The sequence below is a fragment of the Triturus cristatus genome, chromosome 10 (genome assembly GCF_964204655.1).
Source record: "Triturus cristatus chromosome 10, aTriCri1.1, whole genome shotgun sequence".
In the NCBI taxonomy this organism is placed as follows: Eukaryota; Metazoa; Chordata; class Amphibia; order Caudata; family Salamandridae; genus Triturus; species Triturus cristatus.
Window position 1 is genome coordinate 410,787,945 of NC_140593.1, and position 25,921 is coordinate 410,813,865.

The window sequence follows — 25,921 nt, forward strand, 5'->3', positions numbered from 1 at the left end:
TGGTACAATACATTTATTTAATTCGCGCAGATCAATAACCAATCGATATACTGGGGGAGCCTTTGGATCAGTTCGTTTAAGAATCGGAATTATCGGTGAATTACATACATTGGAGTCGGTCTCCACAACCACTCCCTGGCCAATAAGCTCGTCAATGATTTGCAGTAAAGCCATTACAGCATCTGGGGGTAACTTGTATTGTCGCATTCGTGGTAGTACCACTCCTGCCTTTAGTGTGACTCGATATGGTGTAATGTTCATGCAACCAACATCTGCAGGGCCTTGTGCCCATAAATGAGTCGGTAAAGTCTGCAGTCGGGAATCCATTTCTCGAGACACATAGTGACCTTTGAAATCACGTAAAAACAATCTTACTCCTTCCGGAGAACAACATATTATAGCTCCTAGAGCTTTCAGTGTTTTTATACCTAACAAGTTTTCTGGACATGATTTAGTAAGCAATAAATCTGTAGTTCTGGTCAAGGGTCCTATCGTAAGTGGAAGAGGCTGTGATACTTCATTAACAATAGGTTTTCCTGAAAAACCAAGGGAAATATTCTGTGAGCCTGAGAGGGGTGCCCCTGGAACTTCACTACGTTTTATAGTTGTTCGACTTGCCCCTGTATCGAGTAGAAATTTTCTATCTTGACCTAATAATTCGCTATGTACATAAGGTCCTTCTTGGTCTACAGGAACCTCGATAAGGGGTAAGTCAACTTCCCTCTCTAGGCTGGTTCATGCATATCGTTGATAATCAGGATAGTCATACTGTGCGGTCTGGTACAGCTGTCGTGTCGTGGTTTGTGTGGCAGCAGCAGGCAACGCTGGTGCGGCCGGCACGAACTGTATAGACTGTTGTGGAGCTGGCATGGCCTGTGCATGCTGCGGTGCTCCTTGTTCATTCTGATCCTGTCTAGGTGGCCGTGGTCTTTCTTTTGTAATACCTGTGGCGATATTACGCTTCAAGACTGGGCAATCGTGTATGTAATGTCCTGGCTGTTTACAATAGTTGCATGTCCCTTTTACAGGTCCTGCTGAATCACCGGACTGTGTCGTACCCTTTTTATGACCTTCAGCTGGAACTGTCTGGGAGACTAGCATTTTCATTTTCGTGTCTTTCATGCGTCTTTGTTCATGTTCTTGTTCTTCTCTAATTCTATTGTAATGGTACTGTAACATTTGTAACATTTGTGATGGGGTATTACCTTGCCAGGTACTCTCGAATTTTAATACTCTATTCTTCACTTGGGGCAAGGAATTTTCCACTAATTTTGTCACAAACAGATGTGGGTATGACTCGCTACTTGCTTTTATACCACTATTTATACCAAAACATTTTTCGAATCGGGCATAGAAATCACTAGTGTCTTCATCTTGCTTTTGTTTACAGGCTGAGATTGCACCCCAGTCTTCCTTTTTCGTGGTTAATAAACGTGGTAGTACCTGTACTAGTAAACCTGGTAGTGCTTTAGTTTTGTCCCCAAGCCCCGAACCTGGACCTCGGGCCTTTTCTTCATTTTCTAAGCTGTCCAATCTATCTTTTGGTCTCCTACCTCCCACTCCTTTTCCTTGAGTTTTTCATAAATGCCAGCAGGCATTAATACCTTTAATATTGTCATAATGTCGGGATAGGTATACTCTCCCATGAGTAACATGTCTTTAATTTCTCGGTGGAAACCCGCTGGGTCTTTGTCATGACTGGGTACCACTTTCTTCATTTCTAACAATTCTATTTTCGATATGGGCGTATATACATATACACGTTTAAACTGATTGTCCTCGCCCTTTATTGGGTGTACTTCTCGTAAGGGATTCTGTCTGTCCATGTAATACATCGGTCTTTCCTTGATGGGCAGTGAATCATGTTCTGGACATACAAAAAGAATGTACTGCTTTCTGGATTCTAGTATTTCCTTAATTAACTTAGTACCTGAACCTTTCCATCTATTCGTGAGTAATTCAGTCAATATATCAGATAAGGGACCAGGATCTGAATGTTGGCTTTTATATAGTATAAGAAGTTGTTGAATCATATGAATCCCAGCTAAACGCTGTTCATCTGGGGTGAGATTCAAAAATGTGTGTGCTACTGTATCATCATCATACTTTCCGGGACTGTCAACCCAATGAACGGCTGACCTGGCTAATTCTTGTTCATCCATAGAATCAAGAAAATGATAACCCCTTCGTTCTCGGAGTAATTTATCAGCGGCTTGGAACGAATGCTCGGGGGACCTTATATTTATTATAGGTGTTTGGAAATTCCTGTTATTATCTGGACATATCGGACGTATCGGGTCAGTAAAGTATCTAGTACTATTACAAGATCTTCCTCTACCTACATAGGCTATTGTTTCTGACTGTCCTGTGGACAGTCCTGATCCTTCCTCCTCCTCGTTTTGTTCAAACTGGTCTACCGCTAATCTCTCTTCGTGTAGGCGTTCTATTTCTTTACGGATCTTTCGGCACATGGCTATTATACATTTTTGCCTGTCATGTCTCCCTTCTGATATATTCTGGCTCCATCTGGTAAGAGTTTCCATTGTTTCCGGGTCTACCCCCGGTCGGTCTTGATTTCTGATCACACAATTTATGAGGAAACGTAACAGTTCCCCCTGTATCTCCACTTTCTGGTATTCCATAGCTCTGTTAATACTTTCAGAATCTCGCCCTGTTTGGACAAAATGATATATATTATCTAGATGCATAGTCATTCCTGGTAACTTCCCTAAATACACCGCGGCTCGTCTGATACGCAATGACGCCAGGATCATTTCGTCCTCTTTGCCGGGCACAGGGTCATATCTACAATCTACAAGAAGTTCCTTAAGCGTGCGGGAATTTATGAGTTTGGGGGTACGTGGATGTGCTGACTCTTGAAAGGTAAGTTTATTTATTCTGGGTGGCGTAGAAAAAATATTGGTAGCACCTCCAGTAGCCCCGTCTGGAGTATCGGGCGTGAAAGGATTCGTAGAACGCGATACAGCAACTATAGGTGTGGACACAGCTATAGAAGTAGCTGTAGGAACAGATGTGGAAACGGACGTGCTTGCCGGAACTTGTGTCAGGATTTGATGCTGTAAGGATGCAGATACAGGATCTTGGCGTTGAACCTCCCCGGCCGACGGTCTGTGTGGGGCGGGGTTAGCATACTCGGGAGCTGCGTCATCTAAATATGAGGAAAGAAAAACATCTTCTGCGGTTCTAGGATGCCCCTTGGGATGTACTTTTATTGGAAATAATGGGGGTGGCAAGTCTTTTGGTATCCCCGCAGTAGCCTTAGGTAATCCCTCGGCCAGAAGGGGATACATACCCTTCATAAGGGCATTTCTTTGTCTGTTTATTTGTTCTGATTCTACTCGTGTACCTTCTTCAATTAATAGATTTTCTTGAACTTTATTTGAATTCTCTTTACTCTTCTCTTCCTGTCTACGTGCTTTTTCTGTGCGTCTATACGATTCTTTACGCCATAATTCAATGGCGTCTTTCTGTGATTGTCTAGCTTTCTTTTTCCATAATTCTTCCTCTACTTTCACGATGCACTCTGCATCCCAGGTCCCAGCTGCGGGCCACCTCTGACTTTCTGGTAATTCCTTAGTGTAGTCTACCCATAGATCAAGAAATAATATAGCGTCTAGGCCGTGTTTATGATACATGAAGTACCCTGGAGTGTCCCTAGGAGGAATGGGAACGGCTTCTTCGAGTACCCCTTTTCTAGTGGTGATCTGTCTTAGTTTCGAAAAGAGCGGCATATTGAGAACTGGTCTGATACTTGGTCTTGAACAAACTTAATACAATAAAACACAATAATGAACAGTCATTCACACCACAGTATGCAGGACGTATTAATACATTTAACATTTAACATTTAAATGAGCAGCGATGATGATGACGATCTAAAAAAACTTAATCATAAAACATAATTCTCGACATTAACGGAAATGATTCTAAATTTATATACTTGATATACTAGATATACTGCTAAACAGTACAGATACACTGCTAAAACAGTGCAGACCGGATTTGTGTACCCAAACCCGTCTGGACCGGCACAACTTATGTGCACGCCAGAACGCCTCCCCAGTAATGGTACTCACCGGGTAGCTCGGAACGGAAGGCCTCGGAACGGAACTGAACTGAACTGGACCGGACTGGACTGGACTCGACTCGACAACTTCGGACACGTCAGGACATCGGAAACCTGGTGGGCCTCTGTATACCTCGGATCTTGCTCTCTCAGCTAGGCTCTGGTCGGGATACTTCGCACTTCTCACCGCCTCGTCTGGGTGTTGATCGCAGCCTCAGTCGCCCCCGCTTGACCGGAGGGAGATACAGGAAATCCTGCTGGTACGCGTTGTTGTCCGTCCAGCTGTGGCAGGAGACCGGGCCTGCAACGCACCGCCGGCGCGTGAGATGAGAAAGTGTCCCTATTCGGGCGCCATTTATGTGGTAAATAATTTAATTACCGGGACTTAATTTGATACAGAACATAATAAAAATAGCTCAATAAATAAGAGGCAGAATCCGTGGTATTAGAGGTTCAGAATGGGCTTTATTCTAATGGACGATTTCGAAATCGTGGCCTCCAAGTTCCATCACCACGGAGGTTCAGGAAGTGAAGTACATACATTATTGGTAATTAATCACTTTTATACAATAGGCATTACAGTGAAGCAAATGCGAGAGGCGTAACAATTGATAGCAAAGATAACATTTCACATGCGTAGCTGAAGGAGGCGTAATTGGGAGTAACAAAGGAACGTCATCAGGCATGATGTCATAATGGGGTGGTTCCATGAAAGAATTTCGCAATGTCAGCAGAAATACTTGGCAGAAATGCGCGCGCAGCAGCATGACATGTGATTGACGTGCAGCTAGGGGATGGAGGGGACTTGACATTTAGCTCTACATGTGGCGACAGATGTCTGGAGGGTCAAGTCAACCTAATCCCAAATCATATCTAACATCCTATGTTTAAAGAACTAAGTTATCCAAAAGAGAGGCCTTCTTGGAGTAGAATCTTATTCTATACTGACTATACTGACTGTTAGTGCGTGTACAAGCGTCTAAGTGTCTACACTAGATGCGAGGGCAGGAATCTTCCATAGTAACAGGGCTATGAATTACTTGCATAAAGACAGAGAAACCGGGCCTTTGCTCGGTAGCTGGCAGAATGTTTACTTAAGCTACTAGACAGGAATGCATTGGGCAGGGAACGGAGCAGATAATTTTCGAAGGTGAAATACAGTTCTTGGCAGGCAGCAAGCTGATGTCAGGCTTCGTGAGCCGCGCAGGGAATGAGACAAAGTTCATGGTCACAGATGCAGGCTCAGACTGGAGCTTCAGAGACAGAAAGCAAGGAAAGCTTGATGACAGAATCAGGGCCTACTTGCCTGGACTGTAAAAATGGCATAAGTGAACCATATAAAGGCGGTGGCCTTTTGTACTTAGGAATGGAATATCCGGCCCATTCATGGCGGATCTGAAAGAGGACATGTTAACGGTGGACGCACATGTATTTGCGTCTTCATAACTGGAACTGGAGGGAACATACATGTACTTGTAACATGCACATAGAACCGTTGGGGTCCAAGATAGGGGACATAACTGACCAGAAAAATCCATATTTCCACAAACGGAAGAACCCCTCGGATAGGTAGGGTGCAAACAAGTTCAATAGGATCAGTGGTCCATCTCGCATCAACTATGTCCTCCTTGATGTGGGCTTTGGAGGAATGTGATCGATATGAGTGTGGGCGTTACAACAGACAGTGATCACAATCCCCTCTGTCTTATTGTGAAGCCCCTGTGGGATGATCTCTCTGCCTCTATGCGAGGCTCCCAATTGAGTAACACCAAGGAGGTCTACCAATCCAATGATAATCGCACACTAAGATGATGGAAGATAGTCCTACAGGAAGATAAGATTAGGAACACACACAATGATCTGGAAGCGGGTACTACTGAGCTTCAGTCTCTGGTCACATGCCCAGATAGTGAGGGTGAGATAGTTACTGCCCAAACACGTATCTTTGCTCATCACAGCTCTTAGTTTACTGATCCGAGAACAAACCGAAGGCCAATGGACTTCAAAAGGGGGAACAGTCCCATGATACACAAGGGATTGCAAACGTGCATGCTCAACCGTAGCATCAGCCATCAAAGTAAAATACGATGCCCTAAATAAAGCCTCTAGGAAGAGCTACAAGACAACCTTCCATCAAGCGAAATTGATGTGGGATGAAATTCCGGTGGCAGCAATTAAAGGAAGCGTGCGCAGAGAAAGAGTCCAAATCTGTCTGGTCCCCAGTTGCATGGGGTAAACAAGTAGGGTAAACAAGTAGGGGCCCAATTACCACCCACTTATATTACTGGCCAGGCCCGGTTTGATCATTTCTCTGGGGAGACGACCACTATGGAGGAAGCTGGGCCCTTTATCCAGCATTCAACAGATGAGTGTTTTTAACCTGGGTGAGATTGAGTCCTCTCTAAGCAGAATAATACAGTCTAAAGCAACAGGGCCTGATGGCATACCGGGGGACTTATTCTTATCAGATATTCCAAGCTGGGCTAACAACATCCTACTCCTGCCCAATGCCATGGCCAATGGTGCTCCAGTCCCAGGGTCATGGAAGGGGGCAGAGGTGGTCCCAATTTATAAAAAAGGGTATAGAGGCGAACCCTCAAATTATAGGCTTATCAGCTTGCTCAATGCCCTCCAAAAGGTCTTTTGTAGAGCCTTTCTGCATAAAATCCAGGCTTGGGAGGAAGAAAATTCAATCCTAGCCCTATACCAAGCAGGTTTTAGGGAAATGTCGGAGACTATCGATCAAGTATTTCGTCTCCTGCTCCTTTATTGGAAAGTTTTTGTGATCGGCCGGGGCAGTGTTTATCTAGCTTTCATCGATTTAAAGACTGCCTTCGACTTAGTCCCCAGTCACAAGCTTTGTCTCATGCTAAATGACATGGGGATTCCTCCACCTATCGGCAGCTTGTTAGTTCGATTGCATGAGGGTAATTATGCACCGATCAGATGGGGGCTGCAGGGACATCTCACAGAGCATATCCCAGTTAGTAGGGGAGTGCGCCAAGGTTGTGTCTTGGCTCCCACCCTTTTTTCCTTATACATGAATGGGGTGGTCCGCTTTCTGCAACAAGAACCTGCAGACGCACCAACCTTGGGGTGGGTGGGGAGGGGGAGGCAAGGTACCAACCCTATTGTTCGCAGACGATACCCTGCTGGTGTGTAAGAACCCGGCAGGACTTCAGCTTCTGCTCAATAGATTCCAATCATTCTGTGGCACCAGGGGTTTGTTTATTAACACTACCAAAACTAAATTCATGGCCTTCAACCTGCATAAGCCCTTCAAGGGCCGAGTAGTGTTAGATGGGTCCCCCCTGGAAAGAGTCGGTACATTTGACTACCTAGGTGTCCGCCTTTCAGATAGAATGTCTTAGAATCCCCACATAACCAAGATGTTACTGGGCCACAAGCGTGTTATGGGTGACCGAGGGAAGGAACATCACTCCTCACATAGAAGACCGGTTGCTGATGCTTTGCAGGTCTATGATCTGAAGGTGTTAGCGCAATGCTGTGTGGCGCAAAGCTGTAGGGCTTTGATAAGACATCCGAGCTTAGTACCTCAGAAAACAAATTTCTTAGGAAGCTCTTAATGCTACCCCAAAGTACCCTGCTTACACCCTTAATGCTTGATATGGGCAGATACACTATTAGCGACAGAGCAAAGCTCCGCCCCCTGCTTTATTGGGCACGCATTATGAGGACACCAGAGCTACTGCCCTTCGTGGAAGCCCTGGAAGAGGTAATCCGTCTTAACACTTGCAATAAGGTAAGGTTGATTAGAAACGTCAGGAAATTGGTGTCAGATGTCAAGCTCCAGGGTCCTTGGGACAAGCCAGACCCCACCCTGATTCGAAAAGAGGCCCTGAAGCAATACTATTGAAAATGGGTGGAGCAACGCAAGTCTATCAAACCTTATCTGGGGAAACTCACTGAGGAATTCCTGCTCCACAAACAGGTTAGATAGTTGGGACCCTACCTAGACATAATCCAGATCCCCCAGGACAGGACGTTATATATTCATTTCAGGTTTGGTACCCTTCCTGTGGGTGAGGTTACAGCTATGTGGCACCCTAACTCCCCAAGTCCATGCAATTGCCCTGGTTGCAATGCCCCGGTGGAGTCCGTAGCCCAGGTGCTGTTTGCATGCCTTGCTTATGCGCAGCCCAGGGACAAATGGCTTATACCAGTCTGCCGACAATTGAGCACACAGACCCACTGGGATGCACTTTGCATACTGAAATCCGACACCAGACCCCTCTTTGCCTGCGCTATGGCTTAGTTTTTAAGCCACATGTGGGGTATTAGAAGGAAGGCACTCACAAGAGAACCTTAGTAATGGCCAGGTTGACCCCTAGTCCGAGTTGTTTTTCGGATTCCAGTGACCAAACTTAGGCTACCCTCACTTGCACTAGATGTTGCACAAGCACTTTATTGTAGATTGATTGCATAACCTGATTGCTAGGGGAGGACCCTAAGGTCAAACCCACGACATGCTCTGTTAGATGCTTTTATTATCTTTTATTAGTTTTTACATTTTACACTAGCTTCTAACTAATTATTCCTATCTTCAAATGTTCGAAAGATTTTATGATGTATAACTCTCAATTGGCTGTTGCCGAACAGAAATGGTATCCATCTGTTGGTTGATACATGGGCTTGTCTTCAATTTTAATTGTTGTGGGTAGTTGAATTGAGCACCCTATGTAATCCTTTCATACTTGTTTTAGTCATGCAGGCAATTTCCCACCAAAACAACAATCTTGTGATACAAGTTTTCGCATGTCTATTGTGGGATGCCCTATTCAAACTCTTTTTCTCTTACATTTTTTACATTGTTTTATTACGTATGTCTTTTGTAGCTTTTATGACTTGAACCATTGAAATAAATCTTAAATGATGATGATGACTAAATAGCAGTGCCTTTTTTCTCTTTTGATCAAATTTGACAGCATCAGTGGCAACTAAATAATTTTCTTTCATACGGAATACATTTTTCAGTCTCATGGGTTGCTTCCCAGGATGTGTGGAAAAGATCAAATTTTCACCAACTGCTGATTTGAGGGTGAAGAGAGCTCACAAATGTCTTATAGCAGATCCAAATCTTGAGCAAAATCTCAGAGAAAACAATGAGGCTGATAAGTAGAGGAAACAAAATGCTTACGTCCGCAAATATCAATAAGTTAGATGAAATCAATCACCAAATAATTGTATCTGTATTTGCTTTGAAAGAAACTGATTGAAATGAGCCTATTATCAATTGCGAGAAATGTACTCCCTTAGGTTAATTTCCAATAACTGGGATCTTGATGATCAAGGATGGTCATTGCTGACACTGCACAACATCGCCATGTTGCGAGATGAAGTTGCATGAATGTCCAATCGTGTAAGTTGATGAAATCTGTTGCAGAAGCAATAACACAGAGCACACAAAAATGACATGCTTATGCAGGCGTGCTGTGGCTGACAGGGCACATGAATAAAGGGTGTCAGCAACAGTCTTCATGTCAGACTTGTTGGATAGGTGTTGGGGCCTGACCGGCCAAATCCTGTAATCACTGACACTGCAGGGCAGTGAGAGAAGCAGTTTAAAAGTACACGATGAAGAACAAGCGCCACCACTAGTGAATCAGAGGCCAGTGAGCTCCTGAGATGCCATGATGCAGAGGGAGATCACCAATTGGGTAACCAAGGCAGGTGAACCCATGCCATCCCAGTGCCTAATCAAGATATATAATGTGTTAGGCACCGGGGCCCCCGGAGCCTGCAGAGGACCGCTGTCTTTGAAGGTGAGTGGGCCAGGCAAACCCCCTTCCCTCCTTACACCCCACCGGCAATCATTGGTAACGTGTCTCCTCACCTCCTAAGCACCGGCCCCAGCTGGGGGCGAGAGTGCAAGTGTCTAAAGCTCTATTCTCAGGGCATTCCAACAAGGGAGCACTGCAGGGCCAGCACTGGGCCCACTGAGTCCACAGCCACTGTTGCTTCTAGTGAGTGGAGGCCCAAAACAGTCTCTGGCAGGGGACCCCCACCAGGAGTCCAGGCTTTTATTTAGTAGCTGAATGGGAGGCCAGCAGACAGGGTTGCCTGAGAGTCAGTGCTCTCTGGCAGAACAAGTGCCGCTTGTGTGCTCCAGCCTGGGCCCCTGCAGGCAAGGAAGATCCCTCCTCTAAAAAGGCGCAAGGCCAACAGGTGATGTGGTGGGCAGAGTCCAGTCAGTCCCCCAGCAGTCTACTAGTCTAGGAGCCATGACCCCTATTCCATACACCACTGTTGCTCCTGGTCAGGGGCAGGGGCATCCTGGTCCCAGAAGGGAGTTCTGCTGGAAGAGTGCAGCATAGCAGAGCCCGAGTGGAAATCCGAGAAGGTGGAACAATGCAAGAGATCAAGGGTCGGCAGAGCGGGGCGCTAGGCCTCTCCCGGTAAACTAGGCTGTGCCTCTGCCACTCCCCTGACAAGGTTCTGAGATGTCAAAAAGCCCCTCAGTCTGTTTCCAGGTGGTTTTGTAAGAAGTGGGGGGAATATTTACAAGCCCCTTTGTGTTGCTCTTGCATTACGCAACATGGTGTAAGAGCGACGCAAATTAAAAATGAGATTTATGAAGCCACGCAAGGCCACCTTGCTTGGCCCCTAAGCAAATTTATAAATCTCGAGTAATGCAATGCATCGCAAATCACTGCGTTGCATTACTCTACACCAGAGAGGCATTTCCATGGGCATTGCGTGGGTGTTTCCATAGATTTTGACGCAATTCCAGATTTATCAAAAGTGGGGAATGCCCCAAAAACCTATCCCTACCCAGATGAGGCATAATGAAGTGAATTGTGCTCGTATCTCCTCCTTTTTCCTCTTTCTATGCGTGCTGCAATCTGCAGCACACATTGAAAGAGGAAAAACATCAGGGGATTGTTTTTCTGCAGGAAGGTACCCCTTCCTGCACAAAAACAATCTTCCTTACAATGCAGGCACCCTTGCACCTGCCATGGCACTAGGCAGCCAAAAGGGCATCAGCGCAGGGTAAAAGGCAGGAATGTGCCATATTGCCTTAAATATGGCGCATTTCTGCACTTTCCCGGTCACACAGTGCAGCGCAGCAAGATGACTTTTTGCACTGTGTGACTTGGCCATAAATATGGCACTAAGGGTGCAGAAAAGAGTGCAGTACAGCAGTATAGTTCAGACAATAGAAGGATAACGGGCTGGTACATAGAAGCTTCATGCCTACGCATCCGCCATATTGGTTGTCACTCCACGCCGCCCATCGATCTTTATATCTACAATTGCTTAACTTGTGTGAGCCAAAATGATCCACGGAATTGTTAAATGTATTTATTATTGAGGTCAACAAATGTGCTTACTTATTAGAATTTGTTTAAATTTTTGTGTTTCACAAAATGTGTAACTAGAAGCATTTCAAAAATTGATGATTTCTTGATATATATTTGAAGATAATACATCTATATAGTTTTGTAAAGTTTTATTTTTAGGTGTAATATTTTATTTTTCTGTTGTGCAGAAACACAAGAATAAAAACACTACTTTGAAAACTAGAGGTCACAAAGACACACAATTATAAACCATATACACTAAAATAAGTAGAGCATCTAAGGCTCAATTTACTGAATCAGGTTAAGAGCATGCGAAAGTGTTAAACATTGCAACAACAGATGTACAAGAAACGTGTTCATTTATACTCATCGTCATCCTATGTATATTTCGTCCACACATGTACAATTGAGAAGTGATCTTTTTTTAATATTTTTTCAGGAACTGGGGAGTGTTTACAGTATATTGGCAGCAATTTTAAACGTCGGAAACATTGACTTTTCCTCCTTGGTTTCTGAGCATCAAATTGACAAGAGTATCATTTCTAATTCAACTGTGCTTGAAAATTGTAAGTTGTGCTAACATGTTCTATTTCTGCATTGTTTCTGTGTCTGCTTACATTTCCTTGTCCGCCTAGGTTGAGTGTTTACAGAATGCTTGAATTTTCAGCAAAACTACCAGCATGAAAAACACACAAAACAGTCTGAATGTAAACTGCTGTTTCAAGAAAGCATTAACCATTGTATATCAGTACAAAATCCCACTGATAAACTGTCTACATTCAAAGGTGACTCACATTTATCCCTGTGCACACTCAGAGGTGACATAAATGCAGCTCAGCCCCTGGCTGTTCTTCACATCTAGTTATCTTGTTTTATTGATCTAGAAGTATGCTTCTCTAAGTTAAATCATGTAATGCCAGTTAGGAGCAAATAATTTCTAGGTTGTCAAGATTGGAAAACTGAACAGTGCCACATCAGAGGAAAATAATATCACAAAAGATGTGTTTAAGCATAAAAGAAATGCCAAAAGGAAATGAGTGTGGTAAATGTAAATGTATGGATACTTGTATAGTGCACGACTACCCGGAGGCCTCTCGGCGCTTGTACGAATACCGCTGTGGAACCCATCCTGGCTTTTCCCTGTGAGGTGTCCACTCCTGGGCACCCCCAAGGTGAAGGCCAGGCATCCTTAGCGTTGTGGGGGCCATTGTGGAGATTAAGCAAGCTATTGCCCAGAGTTGCAGCGTGGGACTCCATGATTGGAATGGCACCGAGGCGAGAATTATCAGGTCCGTGGAATTTTTTGAGCCCAAGACCCGCGGAGGCGGGGAATTGAACCCTGGTCCCGGGCTAGACCTCTGCATCAGGGTCTGCCGCTCTAATCACTGAGCCACACTTCTCCACTGGTACACAGGCTGCCCTGTAGGAGTAGAGCAGAAATGGTTGCTGAAAACTTTGGTCCACAATAAGGAGGTACCTGCCTACTAAACAAGTTCAAAAACAGGGAATAGCTTCCAATTGTGCAGCAAGTGCAGTGGTGCCAGGGACCATAGATCCGAGGGGTCCATTGAACCCTGATTATTGCTCTATTTTACAATGCAAACAGCAGCCAAGGAGCCCATTTCCTTCCGTGCACTATGGTTCATGACACAGTGGGTATGCTACTGTTCAAGAATGTGAAAGAATTGCAAACAAAATTGACTTACAAGGAGCAAAATCTTTATATGTGGTAGTTTCACTCTCTATTCATGTACTGAACTGAAGAGACATATTGTACAGGCAACAGCCCTGTATACAGTTCTGCAAAGTTGTGAAGTTAGCGACCTTGCAACTTTTAAACTTTTTTTAAATTTCACAAGCTTTCGAAATCATGAAGACTTAAAAAATAAAACTTGGGGCTAAGAACTTTCCTGCCATTGCTCAGGTCTGGAAGTGGTGCAGCTTGGATTTCCTGTCAGCAGTACTGCACTCTTCTTTCGCCACTTCTGGCAGTGGGTAAGGAGACCGCAATGCCAGAAGAGGTATTACATTTCCCAACTGCCACTCAAATACTAACAGGAAAACATAAATTCCATACAGGTGAACATGGGGTGGCCCTGGCTGCTCAGGCTAGGACACAGCACCTCTGTGTCTTTCTCAGACTGCATCTTGGCCTGCCTCTCCCTTCTGTTGTCATGGAGCAGGCCAGGCCTGCCCGGTGCCTATGTGACTGCTTTGTCCCACAGCTTCTTGCAGGCAAGCAGAGGCTACCAAAGCAGGTTCCTGAGGAGTGTGAAAATCAGTAATGGATGGGCACATGGCTCTTCCTCCCGGCCAGCAGGTGTGGCTACCTGGTTGATTCTGCCAGTAGCATATGCTTACCTCAAAGATTAAGCCATGCATGTTTAAATACATGTGGCCAGTACAGTGAAACTGTGAATGACTCATTAAATCAGTTATGGGTCCTTTTCATAGCTCCATCTGTTACTTGGTAAGTGTGGTAGTTCTAGAGCAAATATATGCTGACCTCCCAGGCTGAGTTCTTATCAAGCCAAGACCAAACTGGGCTCACCTGACCGCTTTGGTGAGGGCTGATCACACATCCCCGTGATGGTGACAATAAATATGGATGTCTGCCCTATCAACTTTTGATGGTACTTTGTGCCTACCATGGTGACCATGGGTAATGGGGAATAAGGGTTTGATTCTGGAGAGAGACCCTTCGAAATGGCTGCCACATCCAAGGAAAATACCCACTCTCAAATGTGTGAGACCCTAAGCAGTGGATGATGGGATAAAAATTCTAGTTAGACGACTAACCTGTAACTGGTGGATTTCAGTGGCTTTTGGGTATTTGTAAAATAATTCTTGACTTATTTCAGCATGTATCTTTAACGTCACTTAAACCTTTGTTTTTTCAGTGAATCTCTAGCACAAGTTATGGATTTAGCACCTAACCTAACAGTAACATCACTGTAACCTTTGATTGTTTCAGTGTATTTCTGAGGTTTTCTGATCATATTCTAAAATGGCCCAGCACCCAACAGTAGGTCTGTGGCCAATCCTCAAGCTGTGCACAAAGTCTGTCTACCTAAATGTTACTGCTTTAAAATTAGGGAGCTGCTTTGCGAATGATAAGATGGGTGGGGGTGAGTAAACAGATGTGTTAAGGGGATTATGTACTATGCAGATGTCTCCCTCTAACTATTTTAGACCCTCACATTTGGCCCTAAAATACTAAATTCCCATAGCTCACCTCACATTTTAAATCCATTGGTGTCATACCCTCATTGACATCTCAATGCCCGTATACTTTAGCCTACTCCTCAGGAAAAGCACAAATTCAAAATCTCCTATTCCAATAAAATGATTTTCAGGAGAGACTCACTTTTGTCTTGAATGTAAAACCTTAGCACTCCATTTGTTCATTAGCACTCTGTAGTAAAACTGCAGTTGATTGACAGGGAGTCAAGTACAGATTGCAGCTGATGTTGGATGTACATGTTTCACTCTGCATGTACGACTGTTTTACTGACATGGACGAGGAAGATATTTCAGAATTCGTAGAAAATGTGTCCTTATTTTGGCTTTCTGGGGCACTAACCAAGATTTCAGTGACAAAAAGAAACCCTCAGTGTGTTCATTTACTGCAGTATTATCAGTAGAAAATGCTTTCATTTTTATAGCTTCAGGTGTCCCACAAGTTTGTCATAGATGCAGAATGATAGCACTTTAGTTGTTCATTCGAACACTGTGATGAAACTGCAGTAGAACATTGGGGAATCAACTGACAGACTGCTGCTGCTGGTTGAAGTAAGATAGAGTGAATAAATCAATCAATGAAAAAATTTCTAAAGCGTGCTTTTACACAAATTCATCTTGGCGCTAGTACATTTTTTACTAAAAATATCAAACTTTTTGCTCATATGGCTGAGGAAAATAGTCTGTGTGAGGTTATAGAAAATATGTTCTCATTTTACCTTCCGGAGCACCTTTTCTCTCATGATTTCCTTGTACAAGGACATCATGAGAGAATTTTTTTTTTCTCAAACATGGTTCATAATTTCCAGAAGATAATTTTTCACGTGTAAATTAACCTTATAAAACACCACAGCTCCTAAAATGTGTATGATACCACCAACAAACGATTTCTGTTATGACTAAAATCTGTACTAACACTTCATATTTTTTCCTTTTTGTGACCCTCAAGAAAAGGCTTTCACTAACATGTATTTCAATGGAGGCAATGTCCCTGAGTCCTATAATTGCAGTCAAACATGTCCCTTGGGGTCAGGGTGTGATCACCCTGCCCCAACCTACGCTATTGCCAGAGTAGTTTTGGTGCTCCTATTGCACAAAATGCACTAGTATAAAAACATATTTCAGAGTTACCTGTGAGATATGGATTTCATGCTCATAATGATAGCCCCCTAACCACTCGTTGAAGTTTAACATTGTCATGGCTACTAGTATTAGGCGGCATGCAGGACCACATTTTGTGGCAAGGTTATCTAATTTATGCCGCAAAAAAAATCGAATTATGTGGCACAATCTGTCAGTTTTATTTTCATCTATTTGACATAAAAATAAAACTTTTGTTAAAGTATAGAAATTTAGCAAAATATGTGGCAAATTATATAGCAAATGCAGTAAATCATATTTATGCAGTAAATGCCACAGAATTGCCTAACTTTGATGTTCACAACCCCCTCACCCATTTTAGTAACAGTTTATTCAAGAAAGTTAAATGAAGCCAAAACATAAGAATTCCAATCAGTGCCCTTTGCTATCTGTGCTTTGAAGAAAACAGTTTTTGTCAAGAAATCTATCCCAAAATAAACATGTAATATTAAAATACATAATGGATACCATGCACAACATTGTCCTATATTGCCATCTTGGAGTTCTGATGACATTTACAAAATACTCAGACTTCAGTTACAAGGTTTATGATGTCACCAGAACCACTTAATGGCAATGCTTGACCATATCATTCTTTTACCCTTTATGTATTCTCGGTATTTATATTAACTAGCACAACAGCTATGCTAACCATAAATTGCACACCAAATGTAATGCTTATGAATGCGCACTAGTTATGCCAGTAACTAACTGAAAGCTAAATGTAATATATACAATATATACTCAAATAAATAAATAATATTGCATTCATAGTGAGCTATTTCATAATGTTAAGGGCAATGTGATATGTAATCTCAGCTGTAAAATACTTTATGACATTTGTGATTCCATCAGTCACATCAAGGGTGAGGTCATTGGTAGTGCATTTGGAATTAAAGTTATTGCTTTCATGGCTGGTGTGTGAGTTATGAATTGTGGTCCTAGTCATAACTTGCGCTAGGACTCTAGCTTTTTTTTCTGTGAATTTCTGAGTTTTTATTGTAAACCTACATCTAAATGCTATAACAAACCTGAATTCATATTAACCTTTGATTTTTTGCAATGATTTTTTTTTTTTATCAAATACCACATCCAACAGTTTCAACACACCATTGGCAGCTAGCCACCCGCTCTATATGGTCTTTGGCTGTGCACAGTGTCAGACTATGGCCAGGCCCTATACCCAACTCACAACAAGGCCAACACTCACTGTGCTAATTTTATGCAATTTAAAACTACATTTGGTGGATTCACAATTCAAATTCAACAGTAAAGTTGCTACTAGTTACGTTGTGAATGCATTTTGAGTAAGTTGGTGGGGACACATCCTCCTACTGCTAGATATAAATCATTGCCCTTAGTTATTCATATATCAGAAATGTATCATGTTGGCTGCTGAAAGAGTAGAATATTAAATCGTTGTGGACATAAAGCCCTTCAACTAGGTCCATTTTTTAGAGCTTGAAAGTGTGCATGGTGTAACACAGTGGGACAGTTTTAAATATAGACGTGTAGTTTCTTAGAAGAATCTGAAGTTTTGGATATTGGCATCCTGGCTTTTGACCTGCGAGTTTCGCATATATATGTTACATTATGGGAACACAAGGGAGATTAATGTACCGGGATTAAAATTGTTTACATATGGATGACGTAGAAATCACATTCAAACCCTTAATGAAAGGAATTCTTTACACTCCCTCATTCTGTTGTAAAATTATGAAATGTATTGCATACAATTTTATTAGAACATTGGAATGTTGGGTGCTCCATTGCAAACAATGGAGTTCTCTGGTCTTCTAATGACTGGTAGAAGCCTGGAGCTCCAACTTTACAAAGGCTCACAGAGTCCGAGGAGATTTCTATCCCCTTGGGCTCCATCAGGCCTTTGTTTTACAAACTAGAACATTCTGCCCTCTAGAGGCAGGATGCTCTAATAGCCTTAGAGCCCTCCGCAGCAGGCTTTACCGGACATTAAAGCCCTGCGCTCTTGTTTAATGCTGGAGCATCCCTTTAATGGCCGGAAGAGCCCACTACAGCAGACTCTAAGTCTCTATTCTATTTAATGCCTTTACTATACTCCTGACAGACAGCACAACACATTGAAATTCGCTGCAGATACAAGACTGGGTGCGGGAGACATTACTGTGGGAACGTTATTATGCTTTGTCAAAACTTGTTTAACTTTTGAATTAAGTCCTTGAGGAAATGAGTGGCTTGGTAGAGGTAGAGATGCTCCTGGATTTGTCAGCAGAGATGTTGGAGGAGGGTTCTCATTACTTATTCATTGATGGATACAATCTCAGGACTTGAGGTGTTTGAGAAATTGATGAAACAAATGTGTGCAAAAGTTTGTGAAATTAACTTGCTAGTATCCTACAAACATTTAATCACAGTGGAATTTCTTGAGTTTAATACTCACTCAAAATACTGAGGAGACTTGTTCGAGGGGAAAATATCTCCTGCAAAACATGTTCAACATGAACCAGTTTCCTGAGTGCAAAAAAGTATATCTAATTTTGCACCTGGACATTTCACAGGTGTGAAAGAAATTTAAAAAAATCACCCGTTCCTATTCAGGAGTTTGACTTCTCCCTTCCATTGCCTATTGTTACTTACTTTGTCTCAGAATAGGTAACTGGGGAGTAGTTACAAATGGATTTTATTTCCTGTAGATTAGTCGTTTAAATTGCAGCCTTTTGCAGCCCATGTTATGATGAGATTTTCTGGTATGCATTTCTATGAAAGTGCAAAGTTTGTAAAACGTTACATTATTGATGGCATTAATATTTCGCCAAACCACTGAAATCGTATAGGAACGTGATGCATAAACATGATTGGATTTACTTTGTGTTAACTGCCTGTTCTCAGTGTAGACATTGTGTAATGTGGTTTGGTGCGAGATCTGCTGGAAATTCAACTCAAGTGCTCCTTAAATTAGATTTAAAAAAATGCACAAATTATAAATAGGAATACCTAAAGGAGTACAGGAAAGACAAACCACTAGATGAATTCGATGGAATATAGATAGGGCTTCCGCACTGGAAAAGTCACAGTCCCACGTGTATGCAAGACGAATGTCATTAGAAAATAAAAGGGAGTAGATCAGTTCTATCTGTGACTCATCAGCATTTCCATTATCTGAAGTATGAGGCTGATTTCTAATGTGTACATTCATCATATAAAATTTTGCAGTTTCATTTTTTTTTTTCCAGTAATCTTTTTATTTGTAAGTAATGCAAACAAAACCCATCTCTCCACTCTCTCTGGCGACAAATGAGTTAAAATATGTTGTCATCTTTTTAGCTATCAAGGATGACTGTAGTGCATTGATCAATGATACATTAGTATGAACACAATGTTGCCTGCATTTTTCGTGCTAAGCCTTTTACATCTGTGCATAACAACGCTGCGCCAATAATGCATATCCGTGTTCTCTCGCAGCTGCTGCCTTACTTTGCATTCAGGCCGACGAGCTGCAGGAAGCGCTCACTTCCCACTGCGTGGTGGCTCGAGGAGAGACCATCATCCGGCCCAACAATGTGGAAAAAGCCGGTGACGTCAGAGACGCCATGGGCAAAGCATTATACGGCCGCCTTTTCAGCTGGATTGTCAATCGCATAAATGCCTTACTGAAGCCAGACAAACTTCTGAGGTAAAGCGACAACAATAAATAACGTTTCCCCGGGGTCTTCTGCTAGGTTTGACGCAGTTTTTTCACTAAAAGATAACAATCTGTTGTATAGGACATCGAAGCTCCCATTGAGTGAAAGAAAAAAAAACCTGAACATCATTTCTGTTACTTATGTTTAAGACATGGAAAGCAGGACATCTCTGCAGTGCTTAGCTGTGGTTGTGGAAACAACAATGCTGTTGAGCGCAGGAGTAGATTGCAAGACTTATCCATGGAAAAAATATATTTGGAGGCAAAGGAAGGCAGGTGGACGGAAGTGTTTTTTTTTTTGGTAGGATAGCAGGTTTTCTTTTAGTGTTTAGAAATTGGTGTTTGAAAAAGTATTAAGAAGGCCACAATTCTGTGAAAACAAGGGATATTTTGCATGGGTTTCTCTTAACCCCTTCCATGCTCATGACGGAACGGTTCCGTCATGAGCATCGGTTGCGCTGTGCTCATGACGGAACCGTTCCGTCATGAGCCCGCCCGCGCTCGAACCCTTCAGCACCGCGGCGGAATTCGCCCAGCGCTGAAGGGGTTAACTAATCCTCCCGCACGGACGACCCATGCCCAGTGGCGTAACGAAACTTGAGCCCCCCCCCCGCAAAGTACATAGAGGGGCCCCACGGCTGGACTCACTCAGGAGTTCTCAGGCCAGGGTACTGTGCTGAAGGGGCCTCCTGGATCTCAGGTCCCCTCGCACTGCGGGGGCCTTTGTTACGTCACTTCCCGCTACACAAGTTTAGCAAGGGAACTCTGTGGGGCACACAAGGGTAGGTATCAACAAAGGGTTTTTTCGACCCTAGGATCAAACTACAGACAACGGAAGCATTGCACTCATCCTCTATCATTTCACTAGAAATCCATCAGTGAAAAGTAGGCCCAATGTGCCATAAGGCTTTAGTAAACAGTTATTTTACAAAACGGAACTTTCTGGTAGCTATTGTTAACTTTTGCGAAGTCATAGCCTTTATTGTGAATAATCGGATTGATGGGCCTCCCACACTGCTACCAACGTTTAGAGTTCTGTTACCAATTGTGAGAGCTCAGGCCCATTTACACAATTACCCAGACGCAATGATCTTTTATTGGAAGCATCAGAGGCAAAGGGTGAACACTATCTGTCATCAAATTATACAATATAGTGCAACCAATTGGGCCACATAATAATCCAGACCACAACTGGACATGGGATTTGTGAGATGTTATTCATAAATTTAAAAAAATAGGTTACATAGACCAATCTCCGCATGAGGGTATAGAAGTACAGAACAAACAAAACACGTCCAAATCTCCTGAAGAGATTTACCCTATACAGAAGGAAAAATACTATGAATTTAATTATAGTTAAGTAGAAAATGAGGAAAAAGAATTGTGAGTTAAATTGCAACAATCGGTTTTCTAAAGAAAGCATAAGTCCTGTCTTTCCCTGTACTACTCTAACAGGGAGCAACTATTTTAGTAAGCATGTGATTCAATTCAGAATGGAAATAAAAGCAGAAAGGTGTCATCTGCAGGAGTCTTCAGTAGAAACACTCCAAGCATTTGGGGGAAGTAGCATGAAGCCACATATGCTGAGCATAGAACTGCACTCTGCAAAGTCTCAAGATGTCTCCTCCCTCAGTAAGCACAGCATAATATCAACAGGGAAGGTTAAATACAAATAGAATGTGGGACTGCAACAATAGCTTGCATTGAAATAGAATGTTAAGCTAGAAGGATATTACAAATGGAATTAAGCTGAAATATACGTTGAGCCTCAAAATAAGAGCTAACTTTAGCAAGTGCACTAGGTTACAAATAAGGACACAAATATTAATGCATCGCAAATGAAATTTCTTAACACATGAATAATGCAAACTATTATTTTATTAATAAAATACTCTCAAGTGAACATATTGTGTTACCTGAATGTCAAAACCATTAGTCTGCACATTTCATTTAATTAGTTTCACGATAATCCACATCATATCTATAGATTTACCCTAATTATTAATAAATCAGTACATTAAATTTCTCCATTAGACAGAATCTAAACACACATTTTATAAACGGTATCTGTTAAACTTGAAGCACTATATATATGTGGTACTTCATCTTTACTTTAGTACAATAATCACATAAAATATATTCCAGTGCTGACTTCTCATAGATATGATGCACTTTGATTGCAAAGTGGGATCAAATGTATGTGATCCTGGATCAAAATGTGGTTATTCACTACAGTGACATCTCAACTGTTAACATCTTAACACTGTTGTGCTTGAACCCAGGTGTCTCAGGAGATGCGAGCACTGCAGGGAATGGAGGTTGAGCATCTCACCTGCCTTAACAAACTCTCCTGGGTCTTCACCAACCCGAGGGAGGCCGGAGAACGCATATGGGCTGTACCTTTGGCAACAACCATCTCCATAGTCAGCATGGGTTACTGAAGACCCACACTGAAAGGAAAATAAATCAGCACTGTCAGGTGGCTCTTGCAGGGCTGCTGTTTGTGCGGTGCAAGCTCTCCTCTCTCAATGTGAGAGCAGGGAGCATGGCTTTTGAATAGATCAGAGTAGAATGGGCATGGCAAAGACGGTACTGGAGTAGGGAGCAGGAGGCCAGGTAAGTATTTTTCAGATCAGGATAAGAGTTTTGCTGAGGGTAGTAGGGGTGGTGGCAGCAGTCCAGGTGCTATTTTTTCCTTTTGGGGAGCAGTTGGTTACAAAGTTTATGCAGAGTGTGGTTGCATGGATGGCAGGAGGCCAGATTATTTTAAATTTGGATTTGGGGAGGGTGAATTTCAGAAGGTGGTGTGGGGTAGCAAAAGGCCAGGGTAGGAAATTGGATTATTAGTTGAGGGGGGTAAAGCCCTACTCAAGCAGAAAGCACAATTCCTGTCATGGTAAAGTCACAAGCAAACCCCAAATTAACCTGTGCTTAACCGCTTAACCCTCTGATAGCTTGGCACAAGCAGTAAGACTTACCTTAGAGCCAATGTGGGAAGAATTTATGCAGCACTTCTGACAGTAATAAAGTGAAAACATGATACAAGATAAAACCCACACCAATCTAGAAAGTTCAGACTGACCACAGTGGAGTGCAGGCTTGACACAGGGACCAAGTTAGGCCTGCTGAACAAAGTACCTTCATTCCTGGTTGCAGAGCATTGCGAGATTCTGTGTTGAGGATGCCATGCAGCAGCGGTTCTGAGGAGCTCTGAGGCTGCGGTGTGGAGTTGGGTGTCGTCATCAAGGATGCTGTTGACGAGAGGCTTGTGATGTGAAGTCCTGTGACGAAGATGCATCGAACACCAGTGGTTCTTAAAAAGCTGCAGTGCTGCGATTCAGAGTCCTGTATCATCAAGAACGCAGCTAACCAGGGGTTTGTGATATGAAGACCTGCATCAAAGATGCGGGCTGCAATGCGAGGTCTGGCATCGGGTATGCATCATGCTGCTACGGTTCCGAAGTGGAGCTGTGAGGAAAAGCATTACACTGCATAGATTCTGCCAACAGGATCACAGCTGGGCTAGCAGAGCACCTTCAGGTCCACTTCCAAGGGTCCAGGACTCGGGTGGCGCCACTTTGGGGGCAAAACTCACAGCAGACTGAGTCCTAGGCACTGGATTAAAGGTGGTTGGAGCCTTTTCTGTCACTGAGGCTCTGATCTGGAGGATAACCTGCTAAGCCTTGGAGTTACTCTGGTGGTCCTGGGATAAAGATGTAGGTCCAGACCTTTTCACTCAGGCAGCAACGTAGCAGTCCTTGTTGCAGAACAGCACAACAGTCCTTCTGCGTCTTCCACAGATCCAGAGGTATACTGAACAGTTGAGTCTGAGGGCCCATTATTTATACCTGGTGACCACTTTGAAGTAGTAGAAGGTTCTGGAGGTTTCCCTCGGTTAAATTAGGGTGTGAGAAGATGCAGTAATTTATCACATGGATGACGTCATCAGTGATGTCATCAGTGATGTCATTTGAGATGTCATCAGTGATGTCATCAGTGATGTCACTGACCATGTCATGAGTGGTGTAATATGTGACGTCATCAGCAGTGCATTGCGGGGGCGCGAGTTATAGTTAGCTGAACAAACTATAACAGGGGAATTTCTAGGGTTTTGTACGAGGGAAATGTCGAGCTAACTATAACACCCCTGAAACCTATGGTTTTTTCAGTGAATTTCTAAGGTTTTTTAAATGCCAATTCCTAACTATAACGCCCCTGAAACCTTTGTTTTTTTCAGTGAATTTCAAAGGTTTTTTAAATGCCAATTTCTAACTATAACGTGCATGAAACCTATGGTGTTTTTTCAGTGAATTTCAAAGGTTTTTTAAATGCTAATTCCTATCTATAACTTATCTCTGAAGATATCATGTTTAATGATTTTGATTGAATTTATATATTTTTCAAATTCAGTGTGTCAATTTCATTAATTACATTTTTTTAAATACTTTTTATCACCATTTCTTAAACTTATTTTTTCAATTAATTCTTTTAAAAATTAAAAAATATTATTTGAAATTAATGGGTTTTTCAAACATATTTTTTTCATAATATTTTTTTAACTATATGTGCAAAACTTTATTTTATATATTTTTTTCAATGTTTTTGGATCCGCGCACCCTAAGCGCACCGTTCCCGATCCCTACGCGATAGCATCCGCGAATGGTATGCATTGGGTACGTGTTTAGTGCGCGATCGCAATGCGACCGGTACGCGACTCCCAGAGTATACGCGACACGTTCGATGTACATAACGCAACGTTTGCGCGCTTCCGCGATGCGTCATCTGCGTCTATGACGCGGTAGGTGCGCGGATCCCACAAAATATTTAACATTTAAAAACACATATATATATGTATTTTATGTGAATATTAATTGAAGACAAACTCTAAACTAGTCTTAAAACTAATACATTTTTACATCTAATCCTATAATTTTTTTTATTCAATTTCGCGGATGCGTGCTGCGTAAGCGCAGGGTGCGCGGATCCCATGTGTCCTGCAAAAAAAGAGATTTGATTAGTTCATTACACTTCCTCTTCTAACTATTGAAAGACCCCACCCATTTCAATCATTCTTCTTTGACCTTCTTTAGAGCACCATCTCTTTGGAGAGAAGAAGATTTTTTAGACTAAGTTTACACTTAGCTCTAACTTTTTTCAACCAAAAATGGCTTCAGGACAGCAGGCATCACCTGCATCACCTCATACTTCTGAGGATGAATTTTTGGCGGAGGCACCACCCAAAGAACGTTTTTCTTCAGTGGTGTGGAAAATTTTTACTTTTCCCGAGGGGCAGAATAAGAACAATGCCACCTTGGTAACGGGCAAGATTTGCAAAAGAGTCCTGTTGCGAGGGGATCCTAACTAGAAATACTCTTGCGGCACGGCAAGTATGATGAAGCACATGAGGACCCTTCATCCAAACAATCTTGCACGAGAAGAGTGCCGACGGATGAGAAACACTCCTGCTCCTGCCCCATCCACCTCATCGCAGCCGAGCACATCAAGAGTGCATCCATCAGCCCAAACCTTGAACATCCGTCCTCAATTTCAATTTTTAAAAGTGCTCTGCACTAAGTGCAATGCGACTTTGTGCTATGGTGAGCAGTCGATCGATCTGATCTGCCGCCACCAAGAAAGTCACATTAGCTATTTTTTTGTTTTTTTGTTTTATTGTTCCCTGAAGTTCATTGTTTGGTTTCTCCTGTTTTGTTTTTTGTTTTCTTTTTTTGCAGAAAACCCCCCAAAAATTAAAAATTGTTCAGAAAACCCCCCAAAAATTATAAAAGAAGAAAGAAGAAAAAAAAAAAGTTCTTGTAAGAACTAACTTTCCTGGTTTAAAAAAAAGAGCTAAATTTCTTTGTTAGTGTTAGTTTAGATGAATGTATGTGTAGTACATAATTGACTGAATGAATGCATTAGTAACGTATGGTGAATGTATAAGTGCAGAAGTATGAGGAAGTGCTGCAGCATCACACAGTAACCTCTTTAACTGCAGTGTGCTGTAGTACTTCCGAAGCACAGGGATGCAACATATGTACATAAATATGTTGCAAATCTATGCTTCTGTCTGCATGGCTGCTTAAACTGCAGCCATGTGGTGACACAGGCACCCTTGCACCATAGTGCAAAGATATCTGTGTCATGTGCTGTTTGTTTTTCTGCAGGAAGACACACCTTCCTGCACAAAAACAATGAGAAAATGCATTTTTCTCCTTCAATGTATGCTGAACATTTCAGCATGCATTGAAGATATAAAAATGTGGAGAAATGAAAACAATTCTCCTTGTTGTGCTTTCACCAATTTTAGAATGGTGCACCATTCACACACATATCGAGATTTATGATTTATGATAAATTTAGACATGTGTCTTGTTCTATGAGTATTCAGCGCAATCATGAACAACAACACTTATAGAACACCCTTTCAAAACAAAGTGGTCTGCATGATGATGTTGTATTTACATGGAGTAT

General features: G+C 42.5%; 1 protein-coding gene across 1 annotated transcript in view; it reads left to right on the forward strand.

Moving 5' to 3' along the window:
- Positions 1 to 25,921, forward strand: part of MYO3A (myosin IIIA) — a 1,336,625-nt gene that overhangs the window by 596,606 nt on the left and 714,098 nt on the right. The window contains exons 17-18 of the mRNA XM_085630108.1: positions 11,849 to 11,975; positions 19,231 to 19,441. Of these exons, the coding sequence (XP_085486234.1) occupies positions 11,849 to 11,975; positions 19,231 to 19,441 (338 nt within the window). The remainder of the gene's footprint in view (positions 1 to 11,848; positions 11,976 to 19,230; positions 19,442 to 25,921) is intronic.